General features: G+C 36.4%; 1 protein-coding gene across 2 annotated transcripts; it reads right to left on the bottom strand.

Annotated features, from left to right (window-relative positions):
- Nucleotides 1-398: 398 nt before the first annotated feature.
- Nucleotides 399-2,758, bottom strand: LOC132607204 (secoisolariciresinol dehydrogenase-like). Of its 2 annotated transcripts, none has more exons than XM_060321074.1 (3): nucleotides 2,654-2,758; nucleotides 1,849-1,888; nucleotides 399-1,286 (listed from the first exon to the last, which is right to left on the bottom strand). In XM_060321074.1, exons 2-3 carry the CDS (start codon nucleotides 1,884-1,886, stop codon nucleotides 494-496), a joined length of 831 nt encoding a protein of 276 aa, XP_060177057.1. In that variant the 5' UTR covers nucleotides 1,887-1,888; nucleotides 2,654-2,758; the 3' UTR covers nucleotides 399-493. The 2 variants fall into 2 exon arrangements, with proteins under 2 accessions (XP_060177057.1, XP_060177058.1); XM_060321075.1 differs by lacking the exon at nucleotides 2,654-2,758 and adding an exon at nucleotides 2,630-2,646.
- Between the last annotated feature and the right edge of the window lie 9,060 nt (nucleotides 2,759-11,818).

The following is an 11,818-nucleotide window of genomic DNA, read 5'->3' as shown; positions in this document are numbered from 1 at the left end:
TTTAGTTTGTCCTAGAAAGAAACGCATCTTTTCGTATTTAATAACAATTTACCTCTAAACGCAATAGAAGAATCGCGTATAAAAAATCCAATACTTCCTCCGTCCCATATTAGTTGTCCACATTACAATAAATATTCCTCCCAAAATACTTGTCCATTTACAAAATCAAGATATAATTAATTAAGTTTTTCTTACTTTGCCTTAACATTAATTGTTTTTTTAAAGTAACTAATACTGATTAGAGTACAATTAATTGGAGAGAGATAATGGTAATTAGCTTGCCTAAATATACTTTTATTTGTGAGTTCTTAAAGAGCGTGTAAATGAAAAAATGGACAAATAATATGGCACCGGGGAGTATAATGAACGACATTGTGTAAAGGTAATGATGGATAATTGGATATCATCCATTCTTTTATTACCATAATAATCAAAATTAGGCTGCTATATATGCCGCCACATTATTCAAGAAAAAACTTCCGAATTCTATATATCAGAATTCTGGATACTTGAACATGCCTAGACCCGGATTATACACAGAGAATCCCCCGTCAATGAATAGATTGTGCCCACTGATATACTTAGCATCATCACTTGCCAAGAATAGTGCTGCTTTTGCAATATCATCCACCCTCAAAGTCACACCTTTAAGGTTCCCAACCGTACCCAAAGCCTGCTCAAGCTGTTCATTTTCAAGCCCAACGGCCTTCATCGCCAACGGTGTAACCATCGCGTAGGGCGACAAGCAATTCACGCGGATACCGAATTGCCCCAGCTCCACTGCCAGGTTCTTGGTAAGCCCCAACACGGCGTGTTTGGAGCTGCAGTATGCATGCGATGCTGCAGCTCCGACCACGGAGCTTATGCTGGCGGTGGAGATGATGCAACCGCTACGTGTCGGGACCATGACACGAGCGGCGTGCTTCATGCACAAGAAAACTCCTGTCACGTTAATGCTGAGGACCCGTTCGAAATCCGCTTTCATGTTGTCGAGGATTCTCGGCTTCATCTCGTCCGATATGCCAGCATTGCAGAGCATGATGTCGAGTTTTCCAAACGTGGCGATGGTTTTGTCGACGGCGTTTTGGATGTCGTCTTCGTTTGTGACATCACAGTGGATGTAGATGCAGTTGGATGAGCCTCCAAGGGCGTTGCTAACTGAGTTGCCGAGTTCATCTTGAACGTCGAGAATGGCCACTTTGGCTCCATGTTCAGAGAAGAGCTTAGCAGTTGCTTCACCGATGCCACTAGCTCCTCCAGTTACCGTAGCTACTTTCCCCTCTAGCCTTCATATACAAAATAATAAAGTTATAACTGTCGCATTTCATTGCATCTCATACTTTTAGCAAGAAAATCTAATGTCCAAACAAATTATCTTTGTTTCCTAAAGAAGGACAAGTTCGGATTTTGAAGTCAACGCATCAAACTTTCTGTCGTATAAAGTATTTTAAAAATATATCATAGTCAAAGAAGAAACTACTGTATTTACTAAAGAGTAATAGTGTCAAGTCCAATTTGGATGGAAAGAGCAAGATCTTATGCCCCTTTACTCAAAACTACTCAACATTTTTCAGCAGAATATGCGGCGGGCAGCGAGAGATATTGAACTCAATTAAGCTTTTTGAAAGATAAATGAAGCATGGAATGCAACAAACACCATTACAACAGTTTCAAGAATTACCTTTAGTGCAGGAAATTATCATATCCAGTTTGATCTATTACAAACACAATAAGTATATGAAAGAATTAAGGATGGTTTTCTGAAGAATGTCTTATTCTATGAATTAAAGAAAATCAAATATTCACTTTGATTGCATATGACGTTATAGAGATGGCTGTGATACATACCTTTTGCCGATTGTTGAAAGGAATGAAGCAGAACCCATAACTAGTGATATATGGAAAAAGAAAAAACTTGATTTAGGAGGACAAATGTGAACAAAAGGCCTTCTATACTGAAGAAGCAAATATTGATTATATACAAGGAGAGACTAAACAGGTTTGTCCTTTTGCTAGACATTTTAGACAGCCTGCACTGATAGAATATACTGCATAGAGGAAGTGCAGACAAACTTGGAATTAAAAAAACTGTGTCATCATCTCTACGGTAATCCATGAAATAATAATGCAAAAAACAAGACTTGTCACCTTTTTTGTTAGGCTAGAACGAAGCTATACAATAAACTCATACTGACAAACCTCTCTTTTTTATATAATAATCCTAACAAAACCAAAAACAATCTTACATAGAAAAGATATACTTTAAAGATAATTAAACATTGACAAAATTAATAGGACTTAAAGTTAAGGCGAAAAGAAGCAATATATTAGACACCAAAAATTTATCTTTCTTCCTGTATTTAACAACGAACATCTCAAAACCAGTGCCTGAAATTTAGAATCAGCCTAAAGTCAAAGTAGCATCAACAATAAAAAGTAACAAAATAGGGTGAGGGTCATTAGTCCCAACGTATAGTTCAAAATTCGGACTCAACTAATTAAGAATGATTACATAATGAATAAATATATTACAAGCAACCCATAAATTTTACCGAGCTGAAATATTGGAGAACCGAATGTTACATTAACTACAATATGCATTCTGAAAAGAAGAAAAAAAAGATAGAACCTGCAATGGAAAAAAAAATTGAACCTTAATATCTTGAAAGATTTGCTAGGGGCCAGGAAGAATTCTGATTGATGCTAGGCAAAAAGTTTACTCCCTTTGGGTTCACTCTCTATTTCTCCATTTTTTGTGTGTATTGCTCTCTATATTTATACACTGAGAAGAGGAGTGGATAGATGAGTGGGAGAATAAAAGGCATAAGACCTTATTCACTATTTGTGAGCTGAAAAACTATTTTAAAAATGAGTCGGTAAGGAAAATATCAAATATGGAGGGACGACGAAATGAGGTGCAAAAATGGGAAAAGGTATGAATTATAATGGCAGAATATGGGGAAAAAAAACGTTAATTCTTTCTTGATTTGATAAGTGGACACTCTTTTTTATCCAAAAAAAGAAGGCTAAGTGAATCTTTTTTTTTATCAGGATGGAGTATTTTAGAAATGAAAAAGAAAAACAGATAAAGAGGTCTAAAAGCTAAGTACTAAATCAGATATAAAAACATTCTTAATTAGGAATAAAAAAATAGGATGAAGATTAGAAAATTCATGCACAATTATTTAATAAAACTTATGATACCTTAAACCAAAAGCTAGATCTAAGAAAATAAAAGGCTAAATTCATTTATAAAAGCATAGTACTCTTATCGTTTTTAACCAATCATCAAAGATGAAATCAGGACTTAAGAAGAAAAATTAGGCGTATACGCTGATTAGTCGGTAGCAATAACCAAATTGTAAACATACGAAATTTATTTGTGTAACAAACTAACAATCTGGTAGCAATAAATTATATTTTTGGAAAAGTAAGATTTTTAGTAACCTCAATAGTAATAGTAACTAAATTGTGCCGTGTGACTTACCTAATCTGTTAACAATATTCCTAATCTGTCATCAAACAGGAGCTCTTGGTGTTGGGGGAATTAAAGTATCGAGCTAATATGAGAGAAAAATACTTCTATTACTTTCAAGAATAGAAAGAAGAGACATATAAGCTCTAAAAAAACTCAAATAAAAAAACACCTCACAAATCTCTCAAGGATATTACACAACTCTTCTTGGTTGTGCTGTGATGATCTAATGTCTGATATTTTAGTGTGTCAACAAATGATGGAAGGCTTCCCTATTTATAGGGATGAAATGAACCTATTGATGTCATTTGTGACTCAAGCAAGCACTTGACAATTTGTCAAATACAAGGAAGATGGAAGATGTTTTCTTCCTTAAAACAAGGAATATGTTTTCTTCCTCAAAACAGGGGAAATGTTTTCTTCCTTATTTTCTTCCTTAAAATGAGGGAGATGTTTCCTTCCTCAAATTATGGGATGGACCCAACAAATCTCCCCCTCCAGTCCCATACACCTGAAGGAGGGTACACTGGCTTTTTTAGTTTGAGTGTATACCGACATGTTCTTTGCACAATTCGAACTTGTCTCTCGGTACCACCTTGGTCAGCATGTCTGATGGATTCTCCTTTGTGTTGATCTTCACTAGCCTCAACAGTTGTTGATCAATCGTCTCGCGTATCCAGTGATACCGAACATCAATATGTTTTGTACGGGAATGGTACATCGAGTTCTTGCTCAAGTCTAGAGCACTCTGACTGTCACAATGTATCTTGTACTCTTTCTGCTGGATCCCAAGTTCTTGGAGATAGCGCTTTAGCCACAACATTTCTTTACCAGTTTCAGCGACAGCAATGTATTCTGCTTCTGTTGTAGATAAAGCGACACACTTCTGCAATCTTGATTGCCAAGAAACAGCTCCCCCAGCAAAAGTGTAGATATATCCTGAAGTAGATTTTCTACTATCAATATCTCCGGCCATATCAGCATCTGTATAGCCTTCCAAGACTGGATCAGCTCCACCGTAGCAAAGACATAACTTCGTGGTACCCTTCAAGTATCTGAGAATCCATTTGACTGCCTCTCAATGCTCCTTCCCGGGGTTAGAGAGAAAACGACTCACTGTACCCACTGCATGAGCGATATCTGGTCGTGTGCATACCATGGCATACATCAGACTTCCAATTGCTGAAGAATAGGGCACCGCTGACATATCCCCGATCTCTTCCTTAGATGTGGGACATGTTCTTTTGCTCAACTTGAAGTGATTCGCAAGTGGAACACTAACTGGTTTGGTATTATTCATGTTGAATCTCTCAAGTACCCGATCAATGTACTTCTCTTGAGATAGCCATAACTTGCGATTCTTCCTGTCTCGAGTGATCTGCATCCCAAGAATCTGTTGAACCGGTCCTAAGTATTTCATATCAAAAGACTTAGAGAGTTCTTTCTTCAGTTGGTTTATCTTCATTTGATCTTTCCCAACGATCAACATGTCTTCTACATATAGTAGAAGACCAATGAAGGTACCGTCTCAATCTTCAGTAAGCAAAAGGTATTCAGATGATGAGTACCTTTTTTATGGTATATGGCCTCGTTCAGATCTACGAGCAGTTGGAACCATCTGAGAAGAACTACCATCATATGTGTCGTGTGATGGTTCTGGTGAGGTGGGTTGTGGCTCCCCTTGCTCAGCACTCTCTTCTGTCTCCTCATCTTCTTCTGCTTCTGAGTTTTCTTCTGGCACTTCGTCATTATTTCTCAAGAACAATTCTGGTGCTTCATTTGAAACTTGAGCACCCTCATTTGACTTCTGAGACATCGTGGATTTTTCAATGTCTTCTATTGTCAAATTTTCGTGAAACACAACATCCCTGCTTCTGAACACCTTTTTCTCCTTAGGATCCCATAACCTGTATCCAAACTCTTCATTTCCATAGCCAATGAAAATGCATGGGATAGTTCTCGCATCAAGCTTTTGTCTGAGCTCTTTGGATACATGTGCATATGATGAACACCCAAATACTCTAAGATATGAGTATGTAGGATCCTTACCTGTCCATAGCCTCTCTGGAACTTCAAAGTTGAGTGGTACTGAAGGTGATCGGTTAATGAGATAACATGCGGTATTGACTGCTTCTCCCCAAAATGGCTTTAGAAGTTTATCCATGTTCAGCATGCTCCGGACACGCTCCATGATAGTCCGGTTCATTCTTTCAGCAACGCCATTGTGCTGAGGGGTGCGTGGTATTGACTTCTCATGTCGAATGTCATATGCTCTGCAATATGCGTCGAACGCCTTGGAAGTATACTCGTCTCAATTATCAGATCGGAGACATTTCAGCTTCTTTCCTGTTTCACGTTCCACCAAGACGTGAAATGACTTGAAGTACTCGAACACCTGGTCCTTCGTCTTCAGGAAATACACCCACACTTTCCGAGAAGCATCATCGATAAAAGTCAGAAAATATCTGCTTCCACCGAGTGATTCAACCTCTATAGGACCGCAGACATCAGAGTGTACCAAACTTAACAACTCTGATCTTTTTGTTGAAGTGAAATTAAATGACACTCTGTGTTGCTTACCGAATAGACAATGATTGCAAGGACACAGTGCAGCGTTCTTGTCAACATTTATAAGATTCTTCTTCATCAAGGTAGTCAACCCTTTCCTGCTCATGTGGCCGAGTCTCTGGTGCCATAAATCCTGAGAAGCCTCCTCTGCAATGTTGAGGTTGTCTGTACAAATTCTCAAATGCGTTTTGTACAATGTGCCACAAACTTGTCCTCGAGCGATTGTCAAAACGCCCTTTGACATTTTCCATGTGCCTCTGCTAAAATGGTTTTCATACCCTTGTTTGTCAAGAGATACCACTGACAGGAGATTGAGCCGAAGATCTGGCACGTGTCTGACATCCTTCAAAGTGATTGTGCTCCCGGTACCTATCTTTATTTGTACATCACCAATTCCGGCTATTCCAGAGGAACTGGAATTACCCATCTTCACCGCTCCAAAGTCTTCAGCTTTGTATGTTGTGAAGTAGTGCTTGTGGGGAGTTACGTGGTAGGATGTTGTAGTATCTACCACCCATTCCGTGTCTTCTCTTGAGATGTGAAGGCATGTCTCATCATGGGTAGTACAGTACGCTACATCACCTGAGATTGTGATGAGCGCTTCACCACCCTTGTTCTTCGGTTGAGAACTGCTCTTGCCTCGCTCCTCTAGCCATTTGTAGCAATTCTTCTTCATGTGACCCTCTATACCGCAATGGTGGCAGGTATAAGAAGGTTTCCGGCCATCCGATGATCTCTCCCGACTTTTGCCTCTACTTTGCCATTTTCCTCTACTGTTTCTTTGTTGTTTTCCTTGTGATTTTTCTCGATTCTCCGTCACAAGGGCATGAGTCTGATCTGTGCTCATGTCTTTCCTTCTTGCCTCTTCATTGAACAATGCATCCTTGACCACAGACATGGTAAGTTTGCCATCTGGGCCTGAATTGCTGAGAGTAACAACTAGTGTTTCCCAACTATCAGGAAGAGAACTAAGAAGTAGTAGAGATTGCATTTCATCTCCAAGTGGCATTTCTACACAAGATAATTGATTTACCAGACTCTGGAACTCACTGGTATGTTCGTCAACAGAAGTTTCACTTTTGAGCTTCATATTGACAAGGCGTCTCATCAGAAGGGCCTTGTTCCTAGCGGTCTTGGCCTGGTACATGTCTTCCAACTTCTTCCAAAGGGCATAAGCATCGATTTCTTGTGCAACGTGGTGGAAGACACTATGGTCAATCCATTGTCGGATTTGACTAATAGTTTTCTATTAATTTTCTTCCACTCTATTGACTTAGGCGGGTCAAGATTAATACCCTTCAGCTCTATTGGATCAAAGAGGTCTTTATAACTGAGGAAATCTTCCATCCGGGGTTTCCACAGCGTGTAGTTGGTAGCCGTGAGCATAATCATAGCTCCAGAAGATGAAGTTCACTCATCAATGGTCATTTTCACCTTCTCAATAATTTTAAAAAAAAAAATTGAGGGACCAAACTGCAATTTTTCAAAAATTACAAAACTGACCGGTGACGTGGAAGCTGATGCAGGAGCACCAAGGTAATTCTTTTCTGATGTGGAAGTTTAGACTATGCTGCAACCACAGAGCATACTCAGACAGAACCTTGGCTCTGATACCACTTGTTGGGGGAATTAAAGTATCGAGCTAATATGAGAGAAAAATACTTCTATTACTTTCAAGAATAGAAAGAAGAGACATACAAGCTCTAAAAAAAACTCAAAAAAAAAAACACCTCACAAATCTCTCAAGGATATTACACAACTCTTCTTGGTTGTGCTGTGATGATCTAATGTCTGATATTTTGGTGTGTCAACAAATGATGGAAGGCTTCCCTATTTATAGGGATGAAATGAACCTATTGATGTCATTTGTGACTCAAGCAAGCACTTGACAATTTGCCAAATACAAGGAAGATGTTTTCTTTCTTAAAACAAGAAATATGTTTTCTTCCTCAAAACAGGGGAAATGTTTTCTTCCTTGTTTTCTTCCTTAAAATGAGGGATATGTTTCCTTCCTCAAATTATGGGTTGGACCCAACACTTGGCAGCCTATAAATTTGTCCAGCTCTAGGTTAAATGCAAAATATAATTCATAATAAACAGCATCACTAGCCAAATACAAAGCTGTCTCTGCCAAAATTCTCCGACCTAGGCACTACAAACACTTTTCCTGAAAGCCGTCGCCGTCCAATTTGACTAATTCCCTGTTGTCTTGTCCCTTTGAAAAATCCTACTATTCAAGGTATTAATAAGTGAAGTATTTCAAAATCATAATAAGCGCTTCTAAATCTTATATGGCCGATGTAAGATTTGACTATGAAGAATCCAAATAAGTGGAGTATTCCAACACCTTTATAAGCCCTTTGAAATGCGCATATATAGTGGATGTGAGATGTTGTATAACTCAACTAGTGAAGTGATCCGCGCTTCGCGCGATAGTAAAAAACTTAAGTAAACCGATGAACTAATGTTTTTTAAATTTATTGAATAAAATCTATTTTCATGTTTTTCATGTTGGCTGATTCTGCAATTTGTTAAATATTTAGATCACAAGTAAAAATATTCTCATTAGAATTATATATGGAATCTTTGAAGATGAGAAATGGAGAACTATTGCATTAATCTAAATCCACCAACCATCTTGAAGATCATTGAATGACTGGGCACATACAAGGTGTACAAATTACTTATCTTCATAATAATAACGTTTTAAGCTTTAAGGGGGGGGGGGGGGGGATGCGGTGTTAACAATATTGTTAACTCCCATGTACATAATTTTGCATACAAATAGTTACACAGTCACAATGACGGGGTGAGTAAATTTATCAATGAACATTAAAATTAATATCATCTTTTACTTGTCAGTTATAACATGAACAATCAACTTTCTAATCCAGAACTCCTTTATTTTTACTTCGGAAAAGGGCTTAAAGTACCCTTGAACTATTAGATTTGGTGCAAAAATGTCCTCCATTCACTTTTGGGGCCTAAAATACCCTTATTTCACGGACTCATTTTATTTACGGAAAAGAGCCTAAAATACTAATTATAATTATTTCAATAACTAAACTAAAAATCAAACAAGTTACCTACTAGCTATAACAAAGTATGACACATTGATAGTAAGTATGACACTGATAGTATAAAAATACTTTATACTATACTAATGTATCTGAATTTAATTTAACTCTTATACAATCTTCGTACAAATCCAGATTTTAATGTATGAAAACAGTTTAGTTGTACTATAGTTGTTGGTTAATTGACACCACACAGACATCCACCAATTTATTGTTCAAGAAGACATATAAAATGAAAGCATCTTGCGAGTTGGGGCCACAAAAAGAAAAAATTAATCTGTTAGTTAGTCTGGTTTGGAAGGACGTGGATTTATATTAATCATATGTTAGTGATTAACTCTTTTTTGTTCGTAATTGTCGGCTAATTAGTTTACGTTCTTAAAATCCTAATTTGACAAGTGTAAAGATAATAATGATCCAGAAATTCATATTATATTTAATTATTTGGTATGTGATGGTTTAGTGTATGGTTTCAATGTGCAATAGCCCTTCCAAATTAAGTATCCAGCTTATCTTTCTTCAGTCAATTATTCGGTCATACTTTTCTTAATATCTTTAATTTAAAGTAAAAGAGACATGTTATTGGATCTTTTTTCACAAATTACAATGTTATATATATATATATATATATATATATATATATATTATCACTATTCAAAACGACTACATACACATAAATACACTATAATCTAAAGTGTTGGATCCGTGCGCAGCACAGGCATAGGCCGTCTAGTTTATTATAGATCAGCTAGTGCAAGCTTGACTCCTTCACGTTAACTCGTTAAATATTTAAATTATACTTCTAAATTAAAATTCTGCATAAAAGATAACGTGAATTAATAATCGACAAACAAAGAAGACAAAAAAGTATCACAAATTGAATATTTAAAATTAAAGTAAAATTATACTTTGTTCGACTTAGCCATTTGCACACCTCTTAAGAAACTATTCACTCTAAGAAAAAAATATGTAAATTGACTAAACTACCCTTAATTAAATTGGCATTGGGATTTGATCACAAAAAACTTAATATGAACAAATCTGAAAAGATAAGGTTAATTGTTTCTTGATTTAATAAGTGGACACTTTTTGATCCAAGAAAAAAAAGTTAAGTGGACACTTTTTTTTATCCGGAGGGAATAGTTATTGAAATAATTATAATTAGTAATAATTATAATTAGTATTTTAGGCCCTTTTCCACCAATGAAATGGATCCATTAAAAATAAGGGTATTTTATGCCCCAAAGGTTAACGACATGGGTATTTTAGACCTCAAAGGTGGATGGAGGGCATTTTTGCACCAAATCTAATAGTTCAAAGTTATTTTAGGCCCTTTTCCGTTTTTACTTTTTGGGATCAGGAAATTTGCACGATTGCCCTATGTTGGGGGTGGTCTTTAGTTTTTGCCCCTCAAATTACTGGTCTTTAATTTTTGCCCTTCGCCCAAAATACCCCAAGGTTCTGGGTTCGAATCCCAGCTTAGTTATAAAAATTTAAAAAAATCGCAAGGCAAAGCTTTACAAAAAGTTCTGCCTTATGCGGCAGACTTTGCCTTAAGGCATAATTAAAAGTCTGCCGGAAAGGGCAGAACTTTGCCTTATAAGGCAAACTTTTAATTATGCCTTAAAGAAAAGTTTCGCCTTGTAGGCATACTTTTAGTTATACCTTGACTAAAAGTCTACCCCATAAGACAGAACTTTTCCTTAAGGCATAACTAAAAGTTTGCCTTATAAGACAAATTCTATGCCTTAAGGAAAAATTTCGCCTTATGGAGCAGACTTTTAGTTATGCCTTAACTAAAAGTCTGCCCCATAAGACAGAACTTTTCCTTAAGGCATAACTAAAAGTTTGCCTTGAGGAAAATTTCTATTGAATGGGACAGACTTTTTAGTTATGTCTTAAGGCAAAGCATGTTGCATAAGGCATAACTTTTTGCAAAGCCTTGCCTTGCGAACTTCTTCTTTTTTTTAACTGAGCAGAGATTCGAATCCAGAACCTCAGGATATTTTCTGCCACCTTTTCAAGCGAAGGGTAAAAATTAAAGACCAGCAAGTTAAGGGGAAAAATTTAAAGACCACCCCAAAAAAAGGACAATCCGCAAAAAAAATGTTTGGGATCTAATAGCCAAAGGCCCATTCAATATTATGGTATTTAACACAACATTAAATAAAGGGTATTTTACATAAATAGCAAATATTTGGGGATTAATCAAGCTGCATAGCTAATGTTTTAATATTTGCGTTCTGTAGCAAATCAGTTCAGCTCCCACATGTGTATTCAATTTTTTTTTTTTTTTAGCTTTATTCATGAATACAACAATTTTTTTTCCAACTGTATTCATAAAATAACTATCTGTATTCATAAATTGGCTTGTTGTATTCATGAATACAACAAGTAAAAACTGAATACATATACACCAATAATTGTTGTATTCGTTTTTTTTTTCGCTGTATACAATTTTTTTCTGCTGTATTCATGAATACAACTAATATTTTTCTTTTTTCATTGTATTCATGAAATGATTATCTGTATTCATAAACGGGCTCATTGTATTCATGAATATGGGGAGTAAAACTGAATACATAACAACATAGATACTCAAAAATTTAACAAATACACCCTAAAAAAATGAATACAATCTAAAACATTAACAAAAAAATCTTAGGGTGGATTCAGATCCGGTGAGCAGATCTGACGG

Source organism: Lycium barbarum, chromosome 8 (genome assembly GCF_019175385.1).
Source record: "Lycium barbarum isolate Lr01 chromosome 8, ASM1917538v2, whole genome shotgun sequence".
NCBI lineage: Eukaryota > Viridiplantae > Streptophyta > Magnoliopsida > Solanales > Solanaceae > Lycium > Lycium barbarum.
This window is presented reverse-complemented; position numbering and strand designations above follow the sequence as displayed.